This window comes from Anolis sagrei, chromosome 5 (genome assembly GCF_037176765.1).
Source record: "Anolis sagrei isolate rAnoSag1 chromosome 5, rAnoSag1.mat, whole genome shotgun sequence".
Classification (NCBI taxonomy): Eukaryota; Metazoa; Chordata; class Lepidosauria; order Squamata; family Dactyloidae; genus Anolis; species Anolis sagrei.
The window spans coordinates 119,825,333-119,852,638 of record NC_090025.1 but is presented as its reverse complement, the minus strand read 5'-3'; the positions used below and the strand labels follow the sequence as shown (position 1 = coordinate 119,852,638).

Genomic DNA, 27,306 nt, shown 5'->3' with positions numbered 1-27,306 from the left:
GAATTTTCTGAATTTCTAGTTCATTTCCCATGATATTCAACATCTATCTGAAGCTTCTGGTGGAGGTCACTGGGAATTCTGGAGGTGGGATGTCACCAGTATGTTAATTCTGATCCTAGCTATCCACTCAGTTTGCTTTATGTCGGGGCGGTCGATACAGGTACTAGCAAAGTGACTTGATGATGCAATGGCTTCTGTGAGAGGTAATCAACTGGAGAAGGATCCCAATGAAGGTGAGGGTCTGTAGACTGGTGTTTTTCAAATCTAAGAATAGAGTAAGTGACCTGTGCTCAATGTAAGGTTGTCTGAGATAGTGATAACTTTGCTTTCCGATAGTTCAAAGTACACAAACATTACTCAAGGTATGTGCCTAAGGTATATATAACACATACATGACTTTATAAATACATGTTCCAAAACCCAGAAAAAGTCTCAATACAAATCATTTCTGTTACCATGCATTTCAGATAAGTAATAAACAACATGTAGTAGTAAATCATCTCTAACCTCCTAACTCTCAGAGATCAATAGTCATTCTTACACTTACGCTGATGGACCACTGTCCTTGTGCAATTTTATCCTTATATTTTCCCAAAGTTTACTACTTGCCTGTTGCTTGCATCTTTCTGACCATTACTCTTTTACAACCCTTAGCATTGTGACAGTAATCCATAGTTGCCTTTTACATTATGAAATGTGTACGCGTGCTCTCTCTCACACACATTGACTTACCAAATCCAATCCTTAATGGAATTTATTGGGGCAGAGGGAAGAATGTTGCAGGAGAGTACTACTCCAGTGTGATTAAATTAACACAGATCTGTTTTGGCACCATTTGTTGCCATGGGAAAGACTGACAGCAGCATTCACAGATGAAATAAAATTAAAAGTGGCATCATCATGCCTTTTCAGCTCAACTTCTTGAAATAAAGGTCACCTAACTTCAAGCAGACAAGGACGTAGTCATCCCACTGAAATGGCATGAGTCCAACCTGACTTAACTAAGCTCAGGTGTACCCTAAAACTGTAATTTTGCAATTATATACAGATTCCATCAGCTATGCTGAGGGACCAGCTCCCTTTGGCTCTTAGTCAACTGTCACAAAGAAGCAGTCATTCCATCAGGCTGCACAGTGAAGGGAGGGAAGGGAAAAGCAGGAATTCTCTACAGCAGGCCTGCACAACTCAGCAATAGTAAGGGGTCAAAATTTAAAAAGTCTATACTTTGTTGTGCTGCAGACAGATTTTTAATAGTTTAATAATTAATTGCTAAACTATTTTGCAAATAAACCAAATTATAAAAAAGAGACATTTCAATTAATATTAATTAGAATTGATAGGGGTTGAAATGGATGACCTCTGTGGTCTCTTCCAACTCTAGATTCTATGATTCTATACCTATGTAAGGCTCTGGTCAGGGTGCCTTTTGCTTTGCACCTGAGCTTGAGCTGCCTCTGATGACTTCAGCATAAGAAACTGAAGCTTTCCTCATGCATGCAGTCACCATTGTAATCTCCTCACTCCATCACCTCTCCCACATCTCCATCTCCCAAACAGGCCAACATGGCTCTTCCTGCCCTCACAGAGGCAAAGTATCAGGCAGATGGAATCACTGATGACAGTGAAGGCAAGAGAGCCCTCGACATCCCTGTCAGTCTTCCCAAGCAGACCTCACTGAGGCGCAGGTGGCATTTCCGGGCCTGAGGCATGGATAACATTGGTAAAGGGGCGCGGAGTGTAGGGAATGCAAGGTGGGATGTGTCTCTGGGTTGGGCTGCCTCCCCTACTTTTTTCTCTGGGCTGCCTTTTTCCTCTTCAACTCATCTAGGACTGCCAGCAGGGGAGAAATTCTTTTGGGGAGCCACGTATGGCATGTGATCTGTATGTTGTGCAGGTCTTCCCTACAGACTGCACTGTGAGACCGGTTTCCTCCCTCTCCTCTTTTCCCATGGATGTTTCAGGAACAAAACATATACCCGGCTGGCGAGAAACAGGGAAGGAGCATTTCTCAGAGAAATGGTATGAAGAAGACTGGATAATAGAAATACACTATAAATACTAGCAAATAACTTGATTTTCTAACATTATATCAGTTATTCTCCTTTTTGTCATAACTTCTCCATTTCTCCATCCTATGTATTGATCCAGAGAGTCTGAAAAACAAGCTGGCATGTTTGAATGATGCTTCCACAGAACTGATCTGAAAGCATTCCTATGTAATCATTCCTTTTTTTAAAAAAATGTTTCTTTTCTTAAGATGTAAATAAAATTTTAAAGGTCTATATTCATCTGCTACTTTGAAAGTGCATTATGTCAGTTGGAATTATCCACGTATCTCTTTGATTTGTAAATTTTTATAGCACTACAACTTTGCTCAGCAAGTTACATGTAAACCATAACATTTAAAAAATATTTTCTGTACAAGAGAGTACAGAGAGCAAGCAAAGGAGTTTTCTCCAGGAGAATTCATCAGTAAATCACAGTGAGGGAGGAAACACTGAAAAGGGGACTAAAAGATAAAGAGTGAATTATTGGCAAAATACTACTACAAGTAATTTTGAAGAGGAAGATGACAGGACCTTAAAGAGTATGGGGAAGATAATCATTATTTGGATACATGTTCCCAAACAATGTCACCTTAATAGCAATTCTACTAACCTTATTATTTAGCCCCTAAATTATATATTACAGACTGCTATAGATAGAAACCTTCCTATCCTTAGAAGAAGATCTATTAACTGCTCATGCAATAGAAATGAAATCTTAAAATTTGAGACACTTTATACTCAATAGCCAGCCAGCAAAAGATCTCCAATGGAAGGGATTGCAGTATTCAAAATACATTCATTTGTCATAATAGCCTTTTAAAAATTTGTATAGATATTCTGAAACTAGATACATTAGGATTCTTACTGTATAGTGTAAAAAAGAATGCACTGTACTGTATTTACAATATTTTAGGAACATTTTTATCATCAAAAGGAGGTCTTTATCACTTTTCTTTGGCAGAAAAGTGATAAATACAACTACAACTCAATTTTAACCATGAATTTGCATATTTAGGATTGACTACCATAACTTTACTATCTTGTGTTAGATATTTCATGCAAGGTGGAAAGGAATTTAGTTTGTAGTCTAATTCCTGGAAAGGAGAAAAAAGACACTATTCTGCATCCCAACAAGAAATCTAACTCAAAAGTATGCAAGCTGGCAGGGAGAGCAACAAGATGCAATAGCAATAAGATGCAAACCAGCAGAATTATCTTCAATTTACGAACTTGGTCATATTGCAGTTACAAATAATAAAAGGGAGAAGTGAAGAAAAGGGGGTAGCCATAGCCATGAGTACTTTAACTCCTTTAAATTGAAGCTGTCACGAACCATCTAGGGAAAAAATATCAGACAGACAAGATGGAATGAAGTTTTGAACAATACAATCAAAACTGCACAAATACTTGAGAGAACGATAAGGATCAACTATAAACCTCAAAGTTGTTATTCCAATGATGAAATGCAAGCCCAAAATAAATAACTTTTGCTCGTTCCTGTTGTGCTAAGAGGTTTTATGCCAAGGTAAAGTGCATGTTCCTATAAAACACAAAGAGGATATAGAAGAAGAAGAAAAAGGATTCTTCCGTGTTTAGAATTACTGTTTTTCTGAAGGAAGAAAACTAAAGTAAGATTCCTTCTGCAATACTTTTTGAACTTAGATGTGTTTTTTCATAAGATAAAAATCACATTACAACATTCAAATGAAGCCAGCAATTGTTTCTAATTAATTTTGCTGTAACTGTATGGATAATAGTTACCTATAGGGCATTTTCTCTCCAATACTATGCCCCAACACTTTCTTTTACGAAGCCCAGTTCAAGGAGTGACCAACAGGGAGATTATTACATGCACTGTGTAAGTGTCTCATGCTGCTATGCATGAAGACCAGAGCAAAAAGATACTGGTACCTTTTAGCATGTTCTCTACCTGTTTGAATTACTAGCTGACAACTGCTCGAGTGAATGAAAAGGCCATCAACTTGGTCTAAACAAGCTTCCAAAGAACATGGCATCCATGAAAGAAAAAAAAATAAAAGAACAAATTGAATTGAGGAATCTGCATTGAATTCAGGGTAACTTAGGTGTCCAAGCTCCGTCACTATCCTCCCCCTGAAAGGACCTGAAAACCAGCAGGCTTCTGGGAATGACTAGAGTAGCCCGAGGCTTTACTCTGGCCAATAGTTAGGTCACTGCTCTGCACTTTACCCACTTCCAGGGAGCTCTGCTACTTCGCTGTACTAGCCCTGGCCCAGTCCTGTTATAGCTATTCAGCAGGTCAGGAAATGAATAGTCCCAGGCCTTACCCTGGCCATTAATTAAGATCCTTTTCTGCACTTTACCCACTTGCCCAGCCCTAGGTTTCCCCACTGGCCCAGCAGGCCTTGGAAATAAATAGCCCCAGGTCCCACCCTGACCATCAGGCAAGACATAGCTTGCACTTTACCCACTCCCCTGGGCCTAGCCTACTTGTACTAGCCCAGCCTCTCATAGTTGCCTAGGCCCACTCTGAAATTGTGACCATTGGTAGCTGAACTTTTGCCCGATAGAAATTAGTTCTGGAACTAGTTTTTAAATTTTAAATATGTAAGACTGTTTTATAGTATTATGTCTATGCTGTATTTAGTCTATATATTTTTTGTGTGTTGGTAATTGAATGCTTTACCTATGCTGGAAACTGCCCTGAATCCCCTCAGGGAGATAGAGCGGTATACAAATATAAGTTTATATATTATATTATAATTTCTTTGTGCGTATTTAGTGAAAATATGCGAGAGTATCCTGATGTAAATTTTCTTGTAGCTGATTATTATTATTTTTCATACAAAAATATTGACTCACCTATGAAAATAATAATTGTGCTTTGGATTTTTTCACAGATTTCTATATTCATATGCAGAACAAAAATACATTTGTATATATTTTGTATAGCTTGTAATGTTAAAATAACACTGAGAGGAGTGGAGTGTTTGAAATGAAAGCTGCCTCACTTTTCTGTGCTCATGCACTCTCTAATTAACTCTATGCCCTCTGTTAGTGGGCCTTCTCTCTTTCCACTGTCATCAGCTGATCACTGTACACATTCTAACTTTAATTTTTAAAGTGTATATGTCACAACATACATATTTATATATTGGATATGCAGTCCCTAGAAAGATAAGAAATGCAAAAAATTCACTTGCAATAATTCATTCTGAAATTGCCCTCCTTAAAATAAAATTGCCTCCTTCTGGGGGTGTGCCCCACATTGGAATCCAAGGCTCTAAATCAGGCCTGCACAACCTGTGGCCCTTCAGATGTTTGGGCCTTCAACTCCCAGAAGTCCTATTCGGCTTATCCAATTTCCAAGAATTCTGGGAGCTGAAGTCCAAAACACCTTGAAGATCACAAGTTTTGCAGGTCTGCTCCAAACCCTTCCCTTGTATCCTCCAGTTTACTGTTTTGGTAGCTGCAATGTATTGAGCTGACATTTTCAAGGCCCTGCTCACAATGATCACTGGAGAATTATGAGTGCTGTGAAATTTAGAAAGATAAACACTCCATCTACCAAATAAATAATAACCATAGGCAAACATGCTTGTCTGTGTTGGCTTTAAATATTACAATCTGTACACATCAAAAATGTCAAGTACCTTACAACTCAATAGAGATCAACTAGTCTAGTTTCTTTAAATAGGCAAAGGTATGAAGAATGAGGTTTCAAACAGCACAGTGCGATATAATGCATACTCAATGGTTGTTCACCTGGTATGTATCCCAAAGCCTTATGGTGCACCGCAGGGGAACTTCTCTCATCAGCAAGTTATTCATCCAGCGGAAAGCAAACTGAAGATACTTCACTTCATGTTGCTCTAAGTGTCTGTGTACTTGCTCTGAAAGAAAAAAAAAGACACATAGTTTGTTCTGTGAGCTCCATATAGTTATAATGAATCACAAAAAGGACCTGTATGTGTGGGCTACATGAATGTCCACATGCATGCATAGGCTAAGCATTGTATAATATTCATTTGACCAGCAAATAAAATGGGACATGACAATGGCGAAAATGCAAGGTTGCAAATCAAAGTAGACCAACATTTCAGACGTATTGTAAAAGAATGTTGGCAGATACTGTCTGTGATAGTGTGGCACTGAGTTCAACATTACTCCAACTGCCATATATATTAATGCTGCAGTAATTTTACCATTAAATCACCACAATTTCTCACATTTCATTAAGAACACACAATTTAGTATTTCTATGTGAAAGGATGAAGATGGTGGTGTTGATGAAGAATAATAATACCGTGTTTGGTGCCTGAAGGTATTTTGTGCTTTGAGATTCAACCTGGGGACTGTCTGCAAAGCTTTGAAATTTAGCATTATTCAATGCTACAAAAAATATGGTACGAACTTGGAATTCCATTCATTTTAAACTACTGACAAGTAATACTTTTAAAAGTTTTGTAAATCATTGAGGAAAATTTAGTATTTGACCGACCTTTCCTTTAGCTTAGAACAATGATGCATATAGCAACAAGAATTCATAAAACAGTACTTTATGTACTTGAAGTCTGCGAAGTTCTGCATGTTGATTTTGTTTTGTTTGTGAAGTCTACCACAATCATTATTTTGAAAGGTGAAAGGGCACTAAAATACATTTTTGAGAAGGGGCTCTCAAAATTTACCCTGGACTGCTTGGAAATTATTCACTGTTGTCACAATTAAATAGCACCATCCTTGCTCTCGTTAATGTTGTTATTTTGTACCCAACCATTGAACAAATGAAACGTTTGCACCTAATTTTTTTTTGTCTTGCTGTTGAAAAGAAACTTATAATGGGTGAGTTTAATACTCTTTATTGATTTGTTTTCAAATTCATTTGTGTTCTAGTTTTACAATTTCTTTAGCTGTTTCCCTTCTAAATGCAGCCAAGAAACCACTAACAGGCTACTCCTAAAACAAAAAGGGATGAGAGACAACATTTAATTCACCTTTGTCAAACATGAATGTAATATATAGAACCGGTATCCATCTTCTGATACATTCTAAGCAGACTGCAGAAGGTGAAATAGTTTCATAAACTAGGTTGCTGTGAGTTTTCCAGGCTGCATAACCATGTTCCAGAAGCATTCTCTTCTGATGTTTTGCCCACATCTATGGAGGCATCCTCAGAGGTTGTGAGTCTGTTGGAAATAGGCAAGTGAGGTCTACATATCTGCAGAATGTCCAGGGTGGGAGAAAGAACTCTTGCCTGCTCGAAGCAAGTGTGAATGTTGCAGTTGGCCACTTTGATTAGCACTCAATAGCCTTGCTGCTTCAAAGCTGCTGCTGCTGAAACATGGCCATACAGCCCTGAAAACTCACAGCAACCCAGTGATTCTGGCCATGAAAACCTTCAACAACACAGTTTCATAAACATTTTAATTTTTCAGCTCTAGTCACAGCAACTGCATTAATCCAGGCAAGTAGTTTTCAAAGCACTACTACTTGAAGAAAGACATCCTAGACTCTTGCCTTCACTTGAAAACATATTGCATGCCATATGACAATCAGACAGATATTGTCTCATCCAATCAAGGTAAAGAATAAGGACTGATGAAAAGTTTAAACAAGGACCAATTGGCAAGAGGTAGTAGCATGATGGAAGCACAGCATTCATTACAGGTCCTGTCACATCCAGTTTGTTCTGAAATAAATGTGTCAATGGAAAATACAACCAAGACATAGTATGAAATCAATGACCATGGGTAGAAAATGACAGGTCCAGGGAACCAGTATAAAGTATATCACAATATGTATGAATGAACATGATAAAGAAGATCTACTGTGAGGACAGGTTCCATATGAGAAATTTCACAGGGAATGTACTCTTCTGCCAAAGGCATTATACATATGAAAAAATCACTAAATGATAAGATGGGCTGTCTGGGAAGTTTCATTCTCTGCAGAAGCTGGGTTGAAAGTTGAATGGCAAAACGAATCATAACATGCTTTCCTGAAAGCACTTGGCTGCATACCATTATGAAATGAACTGCGGAGCCACTCAATCTCAAATTGATGACAACATGGAAATCTCAGGTCAGCAGATGCCTGAACATCCTAATTACAGTAAAATATATACCGTCTGTCTCAACATGATGACACCATGTGCATGTTGTTTCCATAGTAGAAGCCATAAGATGGCCTAATTTTAGAGTGTCTGACTGAGAAATTGTAGTTTGAACATCTTTTCATTTGTTGGCATTCAGTTTTTCACACTGATAATGCTGTACCTTTTCTCTGGCCGCTTAAGATTATATCAATATTTCAGAGGAATGAACAGCCAACAATGTGATGCAGCGGCTAAAAACACCAATAGGATTTTGGCCTGCATAAATAGGAGTCTAGTGTCTAGATCCAGGGAAGTCATTCTACCTCTCTATTCTGCCTTAGTCAGACCACACCTAAAATACTGTGTCCAATTCTGGGAACCATAATTGAAGAGAGATGTTGACAAACTGGAATGTTTCCAGAAGAGAGCAACTAAAATGATCAAGGGTCTGGAGAAGAAGCCCTCTGAGGAGCGGCTTAAAGACCTGGGCATATTTAGCCTGCAGAAAAGAAGGCCGAGAGGAGACATGATGGCCAGTTATAAATATGTGAGGGGAAGTCATAGGGAGGAGGGAGCAAGCTTGTTTTCTGCTGCCCTGGCAACTAGATGCAGAACAATGGCTTCAAACAAGAGGAAAGGAGATTCCACCTGAACATTAGGAAGAACTTCCTGTCTGTGAGAGCTAATCAGCAGTGGAATTCTCTGTCCTGGAGTGTGGTGGAGGCGCCTTCTTTGGAGGCTTTTAAGCAGAGGATGGATGGCCATCTGTCGGGGGTGCTTTGAATGTGATTTTTCTGTATCTTGGCAGGGGGTTGGATTGGATGGCCCATGAGATCTCTTCCAATTCTAGGATTCTATGAAATATGTTTTTGAGTGCTTTAAATGAAAGTTTTAATAAAAGTACTTTTTACAAGTAATTTCGCCTTGCTTATTGTGAGTGTATTTTGTTTTAATATCTGTTGTAAACTGCTTTGGGCCGGTGCCAGAAGAAAGACAGGAATAAAAAAAATAAACCAATTAAAGCCTATAAACTAATTATAGAGTAATTTTGACTATACTATATCTTGAACAGGTGTTGTACACACACACACTCATACTATGATAGAAGATATTAAAAACAAGTGGAAGAAAACAGATATTTATCAACTATTGTTTCTATAGTTGTAAATGATTTATTTTTATTCTGATTACAAAATGTGGCCACAATTACAGTTTTATTAAGAAACAGGGATTTTAGCAGCTATATTTTAAGAGGTTTACATACAAAATAATGTGTAATATGTGATTTTATAACATATTTTTCGAAAATAGCACATTGTTACTCAAGACAAATTTCAGCTGACCATGATTTTGTCTCACTCACACACACACAGTCTAAGCTTCTAAAACAACTTTCAAATGTTTCTTGGGCTTAATACCAACTTGCTCTCAGAAGAAAATCAGTGGGTTATACAGGACCAAGTACTAAATTTCAGCTGGAAACGCAGAAACAGCACACACCGGCTACAATCGTATTTTTAGTTCTGACCAGAATACAGCCATTGAACCAACTGGATCTACTTTCTGACATGACTCCCCATTTGTTATTCAATGGGTCTACCCTAATTGGGATTTATATATTTATATACCCTATTTATACCCTGCCTTTCTCAACCTTAGAGGGGACTCAAGGTGGCTTACATAAAGGCAATTATTCAATGCCTTAAAGCAACATACAATTCCAATAAAAATTAAAATTAATACATATTAGCCTGTTCTTGTAAACTGCTTCGAGCCCCAGGGGAGTGGTGGCATATAAGTTCAAATAATATATAAATAAAAAAATATTAAACATTTTAAAACATTACATTCAATATTAACCAACAGGACTTCTGCAATCATCTGATCCACTAGTATATTTCAGTGTAGTATATCTTTATAGACTTTTTATGTGTGGGATATTCCTATTTTTTCCTAGGCTTCTTGATAGAACAAGGCAAACATATAACACACACACATGAAACCAAACATTTTCCCACACTACTATTCAAGATCCTATAATTTATCATGCCAACTCCAGGGATTGGATTCCAAGTTTCTAACATGCATAACAGTTTTTCTTTTAATGGGGGTGTGTTTTGTCTATTAGTGGCACAGTTAAGGGGAAAGCAAACATGATCATCATTTGTAGCATGTGCTATGATATAGTGAAATAATATTTGCCTAGAATTCACATGTATATGTTCAAGCTGACTGTCAACTTACATGCAGGAACTAAATCTAATTGCTAGTTCTGGCTAAAGAAGATCCACTGAAACAAAAAGTTTTGCATAACATGTGGTTTTAGCATCCATTAAATGATTCACTGGGTTCAGGCTAATTCAGACTAATAGTTAAGATTTAGACGCTACTGTACAGCATGCGTAGGACTTCCTAAAAGAAGTAGCTGATGAAGCTAGCCATATATCTTAGATTGAATGTTCCTTTAGCTATGTTGACAAATTTACTATATCACTTTAGTTTTTTCAACCGAATTTCCGTGTTTACTTACAAATATATACAACGGCTATTCACAAACAATAACTTCTACACTAGCACATATTAATATACAATTATTGGAAAGCCTCAGAACAGAGTGAGAAGCAGTGAGCTGGAGTTACTCACAGTTTTTCAACTCCATTTTTAAAAGAAAATATATATATAGCTACTTTGAATTTCCCATAGCCTTGTCTGTATTTTGCCCCAACACATTGAAAAATATACAACTAAGTACATCACTTTATCTGCAATTTATTTCATAATATATGCAGAAAGACAAAAAGGAAACACAGAGACTGAAGCGATTCATTCCTCTTTTTTCATATAAGTAATTGTGAACAGATGTTATTTCACTGATAAAGGTAATTTGGCTGGCAATAATTCTAAATTTAAATTTTCCGTTTCACTGGTAGTAACCATGCAGATGTAATGAATGACTCGGCAGATGTAATTATTGCCATCTTTCAGACTTAAAGTATTTTTTCATACAATACTTATACGGCAGTTTGCAATAATAAAATTATGCTAAATCTTCAAAAAATAATAGTGCTTGTATCAATATGAAATAATGAGTGAATTTGTTTCAACAGTCCTCTCAGCACTTTTAAAACTTCCATAAACCTATTGGGAATGTTGCTGAAACAGGCTATTTCTTAAAGTTATATATACAAATGTTATGCAATAGATTTATTTGCATTCAGATTAGTTAATAACACGCATATGCAAAACGCACTATATGTTTGTATCAACAATTAGCATAATCATTCCATGTTTTATTCTTAAGTAGAATCTCAGAAGAGAAATGTGGTAGAATAAAAATGATACTCTTGAACACTGAAAAAGTTTCATTCTCTGTATCAAATGCTTCAATAAATTCCCGCGCAAAAGATGTTCTTGGCTTCAAAATGATTCCTCAACTGCATAAGTAAAATGTCTCATTTAATAACATCACACTCAGCCTTTCCTTAATGGTACTGCCGGGGAATATCTCTGACATGGGGATTCAGGAAGCCCTTAATGATAAGTCATTTGCTATAGAGCAGTGGTTTCCAATCTTTGTTTGACCAAGGACCAGGGAAGACTTTGACCAGGGACCACTCTCCAACATTAGTACCAAAAGGGTTACAAATCAGTTTTTGGTCAACTGTAGATTTAGTTTGGTTGTTTGTGGTGCTGATTCAGTAAACTGCATATGTTCTGTATCAGCTCTAGTTTCTGATACAGAACATATGCCATCTAGTAGTTGCCATTTGCTCACCCACAGAAACCCATATTTAATAATCTTGAGTTTTGGTAGTAGTAACCTTTCATGAGTAGTAAAGCTTTTCCCTCCCGACATCCCCATTGCCTCAGCACTGTAAGAGGATTTCAAGAGACCACTCGCTTTCATGATTTCGAGGCAACGGTGTAGTAATGGTGAGGCCACGGCCCATATTTTCGTTCTTGCGGACCACTGGTGGTCCACGGACCACAGGTTGGGAACCGCTTATATAGAGCAACCTAACTAGTCTTTCCGACTTCTATTCCTGATGGGTAGAGAAAAAAAATCTTTAACATTTGGCAGTATGACTTGAAAAACTGACTACTTTGGGAGGAGAACATTCACACTACATTTGATCATTGGTATCTTATGTGATAAAAAAAATAAAGTGTGGATTCCAAGGCCACTTTATTTATGTTATTTACAGTATTTATATTCTGCCCTTCTCACCCCGAAGGGGACTCAGGGCGGATCACAATACACATATACACGGCAAACATTTGATGCCGTTTTTGACATACAAGACATACAGACAGACAGAGGCCATTCAGCAGATCTTCCACCGGATCCAGGAGGTTGCTTGATTCGGCCACAGGGGGAGCTGTCGTTTTGTCCACTATGACGGCGAGCCTTTCCTCCTTGCTCTCTGGCATTTTTATGGTGTCATAAATTAGCCTCCCTGCTTTAAGCGGTCCCTAGTTTTTCTACTCACAGCTCACAGCTGTTTTCGAACTGCTTAAGTCGATAGGGAGCTGGGCATTTCTCTTTTTTCTTTTTCTTTTAACAGCTATTTTTTTTTTAAAAAAAAAACAGCTATTTACTGTTGAGCGCTCAACCCTGACTCAGGCTTCGAACTTGCCACCTTTAGGTCAGCAGTAATTTATTGCACTCGATTAACCAGTTGTGCTACCAATCCAGCACTTAGGGCACAGATCAGAAAATACCAAAATCTTCTTCAAACTTGATGATTAATATGGATCAGCCTTGTATTTAATAACTCAATTCACAGCTGTAAGAGTTCAGGTGATGGATGACTACTATATACACTTCCATGTAGACAAATAAAGAGGTTAGTAGGAGAGGGATTGTTCCCAATCCCTCTAACCCAGAGCTTTCCAAACATTTCATGTTGGTGATACACTTTTTAAATATGCATCATTTTGTAACACAGTAATTTAGCTTTATTAGCGAACTGGAGGTTAAATGAACAGCTTAGAAAATATACAGACACATACATTGTGGTGAAGTGTGAATTTTAATCTACAGTGTTTAAAAGGGTAAGTATTTAAACTAGCAGAATTGGGGGGATGGTAGCCAGCTCAACTCACTTTGAGCTGAGTTGCCATGGAAAAAGGGGCGGAGCCAACTGCCACTTGGCTGGGTAGCCATTTTAAAACAGTTAGTCTGTAGTCAGCGAACTACAGGGAAGGCTGGATCTGTTGTGTGTTGAGAACCAGGAAGGTAGTCTGTAGTCTAAGAACTAAAGGAAAAGGCTGATTCTACTGCGTTGAGAATCAGGAAGGTTTTGGCTTTTAGCCTGTGTAGTTTGGAAAGGTCGAGTTGACTTATTTATATTATTAGTCAGTGTATGAGCAAAAGGGGGAGAGAACCTTTACTGCAACAGAAATAAAGAATCTTTACTGCAACAGAAATAACATAAGGAAAGAATAAGCTTGTACCTGAAGTAATCCGTTAAAGAAATAAACACATTTTGAAGGAAAATAAGTTTGAAACCTGTTCAGTGGAAGGAATAGTCCCCGTAAGAGTTGTTTTTTGAAATGTATTAAATATAACCTCTGAAGAAATGTGCCTTTAAGAGTTAAGAAACATTGAAACCATCAAGCTTCTTCTATACTTCAATAAACTTGTTACAGTTTCTTCTAAAGCCAAGTCTCTGTTACAAATACTTTCAAGTTAAGCCATGCTACACATTGAAGAAAGGCCAAATCAACATTATAAGCTATTAGTTATCAATTTAATAAGTCCTTACAAAGTGGTGGCTCCTTTACAAACCGTTACAAATTGGTGGCATCATTACAAACTGGGTGCCATCTTTACAAATTGGTGGTCTCTTCACATACATATATTACAATAATGAAATTACAAGGACATAACATATTTCATGGAAACCTTTCCTTGATATTTTTTGAAATATATGATTTATTGCTTATTTCAGATAAACCCAGAGGTTTATTGTTAAGTTCATGTGGCACACCTACACAATGCAGCTGACGCGGCAATGTGTCACAATATAGTGTCTAGAAAGCCCTGGTCTAACCACTATCCCAATTCTGTAGGCTAGCCAGGAAGGAGAGGAAATCATAAACAGTACAGAAACATAACAGCAGGAAACATGGAGGTGGGTCACTCCATTCATTTTCAACGAATATATTCAGCAGAATAACAGCAGATGTTACACATGCACGTCATGGTGAATGATTCTTGCCTCTTCTTTAGCCAATATAGAAATAAGCCTCTTTGCAAGCTAATAAATTATGCAGGTTTATTGTGGATGGTAAAGGGTCCTAATTATTCAAGTTCATATTTCCAACAAAAGCCCAAATTCATAGGGATCTCTTTATGATTCTTATCATAAGGTACTATCAAACAAGCACCACATAATGTTTTAAATGTATATTCAGTTTCCCTATATTAGTTATTTTTAATTGATACATTGCAGGTTTTACCAACTGGTTAAATATCCCAGAACCAATGAATTCAATAAGGCATGTGGGGGAAAAAATAATAAAACATATAGACAGAGTTTGAAACAAGGCTTACTATTTTATGCAAGGAATGGAATTCGAACCTGCAGCATTTAAGACTCTGGATCAGTCTACGTTAAAATACCTTAGGAAAGTAATTAAAATGGATTTTTCCCTCCTTGTAATGCTTAGGATAAGATTTAAAACAGCTTTGCCGAATTACAGTAATCATATTTCTTAGAAATATTGTAAAATAACAAATCCTTCAAAATTGAAAACTTAATCCACAGAGCCGGAAAACAATCCCCTTAGAAGATGACAAAACCTGATTATTCTGAAGATCCTGTATTTCTTATATACCACACATGTGATCCTCCATATTGCATGATTGAAAAAAAAGAAACAGCAATACCTAGAGTGAGGATTGTGAACAAAATTTTCAGTTCTATCAATTGTAATCAAGAAGTCAGAAACTCCAGAACCCCCAACTGTTTATTAGTGGCCCCTTCCAAAATTGCAAAGTTACAGTTTTTTAAAGAATGAATCTTTTATGAAGGATTCAAAGGACAATGCTAAAAAGAAAGAGTCTAGGAAATTAAATGGAAATTAAAGTAGTATTCACATGGCACTACTTCCCTGTTTACAGTAACAAAAAGCAAACAAAATGATAGCACTGAATCCAAAAGTGCTATTCCATTTGGAGATGGGACTTCAATTAAGTGGAGGTTATTTCCCCCTACTGCATCAAGATACAAACCTACCATACCGATTTCTTGACCATGCTAACTCATAACAGAGAACCTGTAGGTTTATGGTTCTCTAGCTAGCCATTGCACTCCAAAGCAGAGTCTGGTTTTATCTCAAGCCAAAGATTGCACCCTGATGGATGTAAATACTGATCTTGGAGGAAAAGAGGTTCACTGTGATACTTTCTGAATGTGTTTTGCATACATTATGTATTTCCTCAAAATGTTTGTAATTTGATTTACCCATATTTTCCGACATATAAGACGACTGGGCGTATAAGATGACCCCCAACTTTTCCAGTTAAAATATAGTTTGGGATATACTCGCCGTATAAGAACCTTATCCCCTCTTCCAATGCACACCAAATAAAAATTAAAAAAATATCAGATTTGATTACAATATGGTAATTTTCCTATTATTGCACCTCCTTCACTGCCTTTCAGATTTTGCACATGTGCACCTGTGCCACTTCACTGGAGTCCTCAGGAGTTTGATCTGAGAGGCAGAGAAGAAGGTACGGTAATAGGATACAAGGGCGGGCCAGGTGGATGAAAGAGCCGTGTTTTTCTGGGCACAGAGCCACTCTATCTCTTTTTCCATACCCCAGGCATCCCAGATGCCTGCACTTTGCTCCGCCCTTCACTTACACCCCCTCATCTCGTCATCAGGACCACATTAACTCACTCCTTTCCACGAATCCTGGTGAGTGGATTTTCTTCTACCCTTGTACAGCGCTGCCCTTGGTGCTTTCATACAATCACCACAGTGGGGATGCACCCGCGGCCGTTTTTGAGCTCCCGCAGACTGTTTCGCCAGTTGGGGCAATGTTGGTGTTTGAGTATAGTACTTCTGTCAAGTCAAGGGATTTCTAGTTCCATGTTCTATGATCCTTTTTTGTTCATGGTTTATGATTCCAAGTTTTTGAGCACTGTTCCTGAATCTTATATTTTGGATTTATTCTGCTTTTATATTCCTGGTTTTTGATGCTACTCATGTACTTTGATTTCTGTGGATTTATCCTGATATTTGGGCTTTGGTTTTTATACCATTTTGCTGAATTGCTTTTCATATATTCTTCAATAAACTGCTTTGCTATTTTACCGTGGCCTGGAGTGTGTCTCAAGTACAGAAGTGATTCCAAGTCTTGGAGTGCAACAGTTTTCTAGTGACCATCTCTTTAGGAACTGTGTAATTTTTTAATGTACTATGGTCCTTCCCATGCAATTTATACATACACTAAGAAAGGGGAAAGAACGATTCATGTGAGAAGAGTCACAACCAGAGACTTCAGAGAACAATTGCTTCCTAATAGGCCTGTGCGGTTTCGTTCGTTAATTCGTTATTTCGTTATTAATTCGTTATTTTTACCACATCCGACGCGATTTCAAAACACATTTTCAAACCCGGAAGGGTTTAAAAATATCGAAACAGCAGCCCCATATATTTTACGAGCTTCAGCTCGTGTCGTTAATGGGATGGAGGCTGCTGAGTGCTGCTGGTGCCTGGGAGCCAATCCGGCGCTCCCAAGCACCCCAGCAGTGCACCGCCCCTGCCTGTTGGGCGCCCGGCCCGCGCGCGCTCACCCTTACAACCGGCCTCCGCGTGCCATCCAATCGGCTCCGGCTCCTGCGCCCTCCTCCTCCTCCTCCTCCTCCTGGCACTTCCTGCAACACAGCTGGGAGGAGGAGGAGGAGGAGGGCGCAGGAGCCGGAGCCGATTGGATGGCGCGCAAAGGCCGGTTGTAAGGGTGAGAGCGCGCGCGCCATCCAATTGGCTCCGGCTCCTGCGCCCTCCTCCTCCTCCTCCTCCTCCTCCTCCTCCTCCTCCTCCCAGCTGTGTTGCAGGAAGTGCCAGGAGGAGGAGGAGGAGGAGGAGGAGGGCGCAGGAGCCGGAGCCGATTGGATGGCGCGCGGAGGCCAGTTGTAAGGGTGAGCGCGCGCGCGCCATCCAATCGGCTCCGGCTCCTGCGCCCTCCTCCTCCTCCTCCTCCTCCTGGCACTTCCTGCAACACAGCTGGGAGGAGGAGGAGGAGGAGGGCGCAGGAGCCGGAGCCGATTGGATGGCGCGCAAAGGCCGGTTGTAAGGGTGAGAGCGCGCGCGCCATCCAATTGGCTCCGGCTCCTGCGCCCTCCTCCTCCTCCTCCTCCTCCTCCCAGCTGTGTTGCAGGAAGTGCCAGGAGGAGGAGGAGGAGGAGGAGGAGGGCGCAGGAGCCGGAGCCGATTGGATGGCGCGCGGAGGCCGGTTGTAAGGGTGAGCGCGCGCGCGCCATCCAATCGGCTCCGGCTCCTGCGCCCTCCTCCTCCTCCTCCTCCTCCTGGCACTTCCTGCAACACAGCTGGGAGGAGGAGGAGGAGGAGGAGGAGGGCGCAGGAGCCGGAGCCAATTGGATGGCGCGCGGAGGCCGGTTGTGTGAGTTTTCAGGGCATGGTTTCAGACCATGTTCCAGAAGCATTCTCTCCTGACATTTTGCCCACATCTATGGCAGGCATCCTCAGAGGTCTGTTGGAAACTAGGCAAATGGAGTTTATCTATGGAATGTCCAGGGTGGGAGAAATGAAAGCCATTCAATGCTAATCAAGGTGACCATTACTGCAACATTCACACTTACAAAATGTTTTGTAAATATTTACGAAATTTCGTAAATAACAAAACATTTTTTTGGAAAGTTTTGTAAATATTTTAAATATCGAAACAAAAAAACACCCCAATTACAAATCGATTTTAGAAACAAATTTTTTCTTGATCAAACAGGCCTACTTCCTAACTAGTTATTTATATAAAATGAAGATCTTCTGACCTTACAAATAACGAGACACACTGAATAGCTTCCTATGAAGACACCGTTAACCTTTAAGCATATTCAAGGCCAGCGTTAACTATTCAGAGTGCTAAAACACAGCCAAGCAAATAGAAATTTTGCTGCAGTTAAGCGCTGGTGTAACTAGGCTTACACTGTATATAATGGAACAATAGAATCCATCTATTCATGAAGCTTATTCTGTACTTAGCAGTTTGTGCAATAGGATTTCTTTGACACACATACAACCATAACTGACAGGCAGTGTCACAAATATGTGCTTAGTTCTGCTCGGCATCACATTGCTCGTTAACTTAACGAACTATCAAGAGAATATGTTTAGAATGGGCAAGCACTATCTCTTGAATTTCATTTAATTAAACTCTGCTCCAGGAATATGACAGTCAGCATTTCATGATGGGAATTGTTTTAAGGATGAAGGTAGAAAATGTTTCAAAGTAGCCTGAGACATGAAAGCATAATCTAAAATTACCCTTGCACTCCCCTGTAATTTATCTCTAATATTAAGGACATTGTTTCCAAAGTTGTAATTAATTGCATTCCACAGAGAAATTATTCACACATTCCTGGTAGCAAAACGATACACATAGGCACAAAACACAGCACCAAAAGACGACTATAAACAACCAATGTGACTTTCTGTATCACTACAACCATTGAGCTTAATGCAAAATGAATGCTGGCTGCTTTTTGTACGTAGCCATTAGTCTGCAACAGAGAGATTGGCATTGCATTTTGATTACTTTGCCTTAATAAACCATAATGAGAGTGGCTCATGCTCTAGTAGCTTTCCTTTAAATGAAACACTGCAGTAAGTTTGCAAAATGTGACTGTGCCACAAGCTGATTAAGGGCGACACCTTGCCTGCGAATGACTGCATTATGGCGGGGACAAATCGTAGCACAGGCTTTGGCAAAGCAGCTCACAGCGCTTTTAACTAAACTTTCACCCCATTTAGTCTCACTTAGCTTTTGAGACTTACCATCGATCCGGCTAACAAGTTCTTCCAGCATTTTCACTTTCTTCTGAATACCTGGCTGTGCAAAAGTGTAGTTATCCTGAGGAGACAAGATTTTAAAATCTATATATATATATATGTCATCAAAAGGATAAGAAAATCAGCTATTCATAAAACCTAAGCACACTTTGATGAATGAGTATCTTGAATTAATTCCTTTAAGAGAAAAACTGCAATTCAAACAAGGAGAAAAAACCTATGGTAGAAAGTCTGATGGTTTTAAGCACAATTACTATGTTGTTTAGAGAATGTCGTTTCAGCTGAGGCTCAAGCCAATGTATTCAATGTAACATGTATTCTGCCACACATATGTCCATAATTAGAAAAATGCATGTCATAAACTGTCATGTTATTCAACGGAAAATTTATAATCAGAATTAGACTAAGGATTGGGAAAAGTGTAGAAAAACAGGGTCAGGACATTAGGTTAAATACTAGCACATCTGTTTTGTTTTAATAAAGGAATTGATAGGATATTAAGTTTTATTATATTTTAGTGTTTATGTTTAACGTTTGAAATTATTCATTTATTATTTTTAACATTGTTAGCTAATTTGAGTCTCTTTTAAGAGAGAAGTGGAATACAAATAATAATAATAATAATAATAATTATTATTATTATTATTTCAGAAATCCCTCTATAGTAGTGGTCTCAACTTGTGGCTCCCCAGATGTTTTGGCCTTGAACTTCCAGAAATCCTAACAGCTGGTAAACTGGCTGGGATTTCTGGGAGTTGTAGGTCAAAACACCTAGGGACCCACAGGTTGAGAACCACTGCTCTACAGAGGTGTAGAAACATTGTGACTCTACAGTTTTTGTTGGATTCCAACTCCTATCACCAATACCAATGATTATGACAGGTTAAAGCATGGATAAAGTCCTATAGAGGAGCTCTAATGAGATTAAACTCAAAGAACCAAATGTTGAATAGTGAGACAACACATGGATAAGTCTCACCAATTCAGTAGGTCTACTCTAATAGGCCCATAGATAGATAGATAGACAGACAGGTGACAGACCAGAATCAACCTATTATATAATTATTGTCATTATTTCTACTACTACTGAATTTAAATTTCTCATATTTTGGGCATTTTACTTGGCTTTCTGAGAACTCCTATTTATGAGAAAATAAATAATTACATAAAATATTTTATTTACAAATGGAATGGCTGAACATTTTTATGTTCTGACAAGAAATAATGGCTGCAAAAGAACTGGCAGCTCTGATAGCAGTTGGTGGGTGAATTGTACTCAGTTCCCAGGTAGATGCTGTGCTTCTGAACAGAAACATATTTGAGCTATATTAAATATTTTATTCTACAAACTACTTATGACGGCCAATTATTATTTAAAATACCATCAAATTCTGCAGAATATATTCTTAAATGCAGCCTTTTGACAAGTGAATGCATTTTATAGTGCTTAGAAAATGTCATGAAAGAAAGGGCAACAAAACAAATAGAGAATTTTAATGCAGTTAGTGAAGAGGAACAGCATTTAGCAAAGATGGAAAGAAACACCTGTCAATAAGTTAATAATACTGGAAGTCACAGTCCTTCTTCCCTAATGGGGTCACAATATATAATCACAAATTGAAGCATGGCTAAAGGTTTTAAAAGGTGCTATCTTCTTATTTTCCTGTTTTTGTACATCTCTTCTCCTCAACATTACTGCTTTTTTCCTTACTTATTTCCTTACTCATTTAAAAATGTTTCCCAGCAGGAGAAGAAACATTACTGTTTCAAAGAATTATATGTTAATACCATTATATTCTTAAGAAGGACTAATTTCTTAATTTGTTGTGGTCTTCAAGTCATTTCTGACCTACCACAGGGTTTTCTTGGCAAGATTGGTTCAGAATAGGTTTGCCATTGCCTTTCATAATGCACCTCAAAATAGCCTTATTTCATTTTGGGCTAAAGCAATATTGAATATTTTGTTATGAACAAGACTTAGTTTTTCCCCTTTAAGATATATCAATCAGTGTGCATCCATTTCCCAATACAGGGATGGCGGCATCTACTACTTCCTCCTAGTCAGAAGTGTTCTTTAACATCTTTAATTCAGTTATAGACTACAACACTAATCAGTTATCTCCATTGGTTAGAGAAAAGGAAATCAATCTACCTGAATCCCATCAAGCAGTTTACTCATGCACCAGAAACTGTCAGCTTCAATGTTCTGCAGTACTTCAGTAGGCAAGCTGGAAACATCAAAATTTTCCACTTCTTCTTCTGTTTTGTAAAAGAGAAAGAAAGGGGAGAGAAAAAGGCATGTCGATGAAGTAAACAAAATGAACAAGTAATCAATGCCTCATATTTAGTAATAACTTTTCCCATGAGCTTTATGGTGTCAAAAATGCCCCCATAAATAGTTCTTAGACTTGTATGTAGTTTAAACTAGTACATTAGATGTAACTGTACCTAGAAAATAACTATCTGGCCTAGAGATAAAGTTGAACTAATGTAAGATACCCTTGACAACTTTACAGACATTGTAACTAAATCATCTATTAGTTGTCTTATGCCATAATTGAAAATTGGCATTTTAATTATATTATGCTTGTATTATGACATTGCGTTGTTTCCCAGTCTGTTACCAGATTCAATTTAAATGACTGATTTTCACCTTTAAAACCCCTCACATTGCATAAGACCAGTGGCCCATTGACACTACATAATTATAGCATTATTATTCCACTTTAATTGCCAAGATTCCATTCTATAGAATTCCTATACTTTGGTGAGGAACTAGTTTTCTGCCTGATAATTGTCCCTCTCCACATTAAAATTTTCAGAATTCCATAGGATGGAACCATGGGGGTTAAACTAAAATAATTGGCCTATTAGTTCGGAAACATGCAAATGTGAGTAGATCAATAGGTACTGCTTCTGCAGAAAGGTAACAGCGCTCCTTGCAGTCATGCCGGCCACATGACCTTGGAGGTGTCTATGGACAATGCCGGCTCTTCAGCTTAGAAATGGAGATGAGCAACGATCCCCAGAATCGGACACAACTGGACTTAACGTCAGGGGAAAACCTTTACCTTTATTATAAGTGTTATATGAATGGGACCTAGACAGGTGCCCCTATCATCTAAGGTGGGGCAGGTAGATATCAAAAGGGGGCCTTCTTAGTGGTGATACATATAAAGACTCACTAGGACCGTCTGGGCAGGGGGGCAAGGAATCCCACCGCTGCCACCAAATTATAAAGGCTCCTTTACTATGCTATTTGGGCAGGGGGTCACACAATCCCCACCATCTACCCCTAATTATAAAGGCAGGCTTTATGGCCAAACAATAGCTGGACCGGGGCAAACAGATCCCAACACTGTCCCACCTTTAATAAGGAATTCACACCACTTTGGTACTTAGATAACACTTGAGGGGATGTCTCTTTATTTAAACTCTTCGCTGCCACCATAAAAATAAATGAACAGGAACCCTCTAGCTATTTAAAATGTTAAAAAGGTTGTTTAAAACACCACCACGTACTGCCTATTGAAAGGGCTTCTGTGTAGGAAAACAGATGAGGTTGAATTAAAAAGAAAAGGGACTAACTCCACAAATGGCACGTGACTCAGGCTTAAGTTTTAAAAATAACAAGAAAGGTTTATTGAATAAAAGTTACAGAATGAAGAGAATGCAGTTTCATAAGCTTGGCTGCTACAATTAAAGTGTTCTTGTTCTTAAAAGCGTAACGGTTGCATGAGAGAATGGTTCTATCTTTGTTACAGTTCCTAAACAAAACCCAGCTATTTCTTCTCTAAAATAGCTGTAACCAGTCTGCCACAGCCTACTTTGCTGTGCAAACTACAGGCAAGCTGCCTATTCCTAACAGGAACTCCTAAAAGCCTTCTATAATCTTGCTCCCACTCTAACATCAACCAGAACTGAACTGAACTAACTAAAAGCAGCTTCTCACTTTTCCCTCCAACAGTCTAACTCCGGCCCCCTTCTACAAACCAATCCTGGCTGTTTCAGGGCTGGCCCAGGCCTAGGCCACTCCCCCTCTCTGAACTGGAGCTTTTCCCTAAACCAAAATGGCTCCTGCCGCTCCCTGCCAGGCCCTCTAAGCTGAAACCACCCAGCCTGTCTCCTCTAGGCCCTGCCACCCCAGCTGGCAAGGTAAGGGATCTTCACAATACACACCACAGAATGCTTGCCTTTTGGCTACTTATTTTTCATTCACCACTATGTAATGCTTTGGATATCATTTTAATCTTTTTTATATAAAAGGGACAGCGCAGTTACATTAACTTTTTAACAACAACACCCTAAGAATGCAATTGGAGGGCAGCATAAAAATATTTATGCAACTGATTCCAATTTTCCTCCATCCAGAATACATCCACTGACATCAGGAAGAATGCTTTCATGGGTTCCAATCAAAATAAATCAGTAACGTTTTGTTGCCATGCCCTAACCCGACAATACATTTTCCTATTAAGTATCATATGTGAAAAGAGACTCCTATATATAACTTGAAAACTACTTACTTAAAGATTTTCTATTGTCACTGATAAAAAGTATTGTGATACATATCATGTTTGGATATATGTGCCCCCGGTGGTGCAGTGGGTCAAACAGATGAGCTGCTGAACTTGCTGACCGAAAGGTCAGTGGTTCGAATCCAGGGAGCGGGTTGAGCTCCGCTGTTAGCCCCAGCTTTGGCCAGCATAGCAGTTCAAAAACATGCAAATGTGAGTAGATCAATAGGTGCCGTTCCAGTGGGAAGGTAATAGCACTCCATGCAGTCATGCCGGTCACATGACTTTGCAGATGTTTACAGGCTCTTTGGCTTAGAAATGGAGATGAGCATTCATCCCCAGAGTCGGACATGACTGGACTTAATGCCAGGGGAAAACCTTTACCTTTTTCATGTTTGGAAGCCCTCCCAAATTTGGTAAATTGGAGTGGCAGAAACTTTGCTGAAGAAAACATAGCCACCATCAGAACTCTCATTACTGTGAGAGTAAATACTTTGGATATCTATAAGAAGAGCTTTGTGGTTTCTGCCTAGGTCAATGAGTTTTCAAGGAAATAACATGATTCATTTTATGTGTGTAAGTCCATGATAGCTTATGAAGAGATTAATTGGTTTCTCCAGATCAAACAGCTGGCAAGCTCCAGAAGCACAGCAAGTTCGGGTTACATTTTCTGCCCCAAGCCATGACAGACCATCAGCCAGAGTCTGCTGGGAGAGCTGCAATTTATCTGGCTTTGGAGAAACCTATCATGATCCTATTCTCTTGGCAACTGCTGAGAAACAGAACAGCAAGTTACATCCCTCTAATAACTGCAATCTGATCTCTTCACCCAAAACTAAAAACAATAAAATAAAAGCCTTGTGTGAATTGGTGTGTGTGCTGTTAAAACTTGCTTTTTTACTAATGAGAGTTCAATAAAAGTTGTCAAAAGCAATGTTAATAGTCCATTTATGCTGTACCTGGCCTTCCAAATGGGTATCATAAAACAACCTATGCTTTAAATACACTTATACCTAATTGATTTTAAGTGGTTTAAATGCATCTAACTCTTGCCTTAATATTTGAGATGTGTTTTATGGTCACGTCTGTTTTCACATTGAGAAGCTAAAGCAATAGGTAAAAATGATCTCTCTTAAGTCACATTCTAATCAATTGTTACAAAGCATTGCCAATTCAGGCAGTTCCCAGGTTGCAAAGAAAATACATTCTGTAGGTTGATTCTTGAAGCTGAATTTCTAAGTAAGTTAGAACAGCCATTTTTTAAAGTTTTTAAAGTTTTGGATACTACAGGGAAGGTTTAAGACCCCTGTAACTATTATTTTGCTGTCTGTGCCCCTGTTCAGAAGATTTTACCTCACTTTCTGTCTGGATTAGGGAAAAATTGGCTTGTCATAGAAATGATTGGAGTAGAGACACTTTTACCCATGAAACTTTCATAGGAGTGACTTCCCTTCCTAGGGGTAAATTTCCTCTCATTTCCTGTTGTCTCCCCCCGTTTGTAACTAGGAGCCAGATATAAGTTTGTAATTCGGGCACTGCATATATAAGACCCAAGTAACTGTAAATAAAGAAACATATTGGATATTAGGATATTAGGCATGTGTGAGCGATAAAACATTTTTTTCAAAAGTCATTACATAAGGCACTGACACTTTATTTCTAAACTTTTTCAGAAGTATCATTAGTGAAAAATTAGTTACTTTAATGAGAGTAACGAAATTTCATTACTTTTCATTATAGTAATTGTGCATAATTATTATAATTGGAGAAACTTCAGGGGGCCCTTTCTCCCTCATTTTTAAAGCTATTGGGGTGAATCCTGCTACAATGGTAGAACACATTTACCGTTGTTAGCTAACCAAATTTCGGAATGTTTCATTTATCCGTGAATTTTTGGGGAATTTTCAAAGTTTTTATAAACAATATTTTTTAATAATAAAGAAAATATGTTCCGAGTTTGAAAGCGTTATTTCGTGATTAATGGTGTAGTCCTTACTTTGAAAGTAGTTGTTCTACTCCAGAAACTTTATGTGGAACAAACTATGTTAAATTGATTGAGACTCGATTAATTGAAATATGATTGCGCTATAGCACGATGTCCCCCCCGCAAAGACAAAGTTTTTTTTCAGTTTAATAAACTTTCCCCATGTTTTTTTTATGATGGAATCAATTAAGAAATGACATTTATAACCCAGGAACAAAGATCAAAGTGTTGAATATTAACCACTGATTGTTTTGCACAACCCTACCAAATACTGCTTCAGACAGAAGGCCATATCATTTTTAACACACCAATGTGGTACTAGCTTTACTTAGAGTTGAAACCAGAAGAGTTCCCCTCAAACAGTGGTTCTCAACCTGTGGGTCCCCAGATATTTTGGCCTTTAACTCCCAGAAATCCTAACAGCTGGTAAACTTGCTAGGATTTCTGGGAGTTGTAGGCCAAAACACCTGGGGACCCACAGGTTGAGAACTACTGCCATAAAAGCATTTGTCTAGATCCATATCATTAGGTACTGATTCAAACTAATTCCAGCTAACTGGGCCTAACAACATTATATTACTGGATACTTTCTCATCCATCTGGGAGTGAACTGCTGGAGAGAAACAAGAACGATGAGAGTTTTCCTCCATCAGTTCTACTTCACCTGGAATTTTCCAGATCTCCAAAGAGATAAACAAAGGATTCAAGACCTTTGGGGAAATTAAGCAATTGAAACAAAGTGGTATGTGTAAATTATTATGTTTCTTCCCCATCCAATTGTCCATCTGTTCTAGAGGTCCCTCATTGCCATAGAATTTTTACTTTGTTTTTTTTTTTTAAGGATTAGCACACTTAAGAGAGGGAATACTCATTTATTCCTTGTTTTCAACATATCAGCCCTTGTCAATCAATCATGGCAGAAACTGTTGAACATAAGCTTCTATACTTGCTGTGTTACATCTGCTTTTTATAAATTATCCCAATTTTAGCTGCTTTTCAGGGCCAATACAATAATTTTTATCGCACCTCTGTCCTTTCAGATTTTATTAATCAAATTACTCTTAAGGTAGAAAACATATGTGTTCTACCATCTACTAGAAGAAGCTGGCTAAGCCCTTTTATTAATCTTATCAGTAGTAGAAGGGCACATTACTTATTTTTTTTTGAAAGATACTTCTATTTCTGCCATCATAGTATGCCTATATGTTTTAAATTTTTGTACTGAACTTGTTATCAGTGCCTATTCATTTTGCACATGTTTAATTTCTAACAATAAATGCAGGTCTATGATCATAATAAAGTAACAAATGTAATTCTGGAATACCAAGGAAAATACAATTGATATGCTACTAATTAGGAATAAAAAATTCCAGCTTCACTCACACAGGGTACTTTTCTGGCAGTTCCAAAGCCATAAAAAGGAAGTTTTTTAATTAAGATTGAGATTTGGTCTTATAAAATGATAGAGTGGCAGTTAGCCATAGTTATATACAATGGACAATACAAAACCTTACCCAAGTTTTCTAAAAATTATCCTCAGTAACACAATAGCGTAAGTTTAAGTGGTACATTAACTGTCTCAACAAAAGCCTGGTCCTGCAGGCATACAGTTTGGTTTCAATTCCTTTCCCTGGTTCC

The 27,306-nt window shown here is 38.3% G+C and overlaps 1 protein-coding gene across 1 annotated transcript in view; it reads right to left on the bottom strand.

Annotated features, from left to right (window-relative positions):
• TBC1D22A (TBC1 domain family member 22A) overlaps window positions 1-27,306 on the bottom strand; it is a 170,198-nt gene that overhangs the window by 42,667 nt on the left and 100,225 nt on the right. The window contains exons 9-11 of the mRNA XM_060777812.2: window positions 21,320-21,426; window positions 19,153-19,228; window positions 5,793-5,920 (exon numbers count right to left, since the gene is read on the bottom strand). Of these exons, the coding sequence (XP_060633795.2) occupies window positions 5,793-5,920; window positions 19,153-19,228; window positions 21,320-21,426 (311 nt within the window). The remainder of the gene's footprint in view (window positions 1-5,792; window positions 5,921-19,152; window positions 19,229-21,319; window positions 21,427-27,306) is intronic.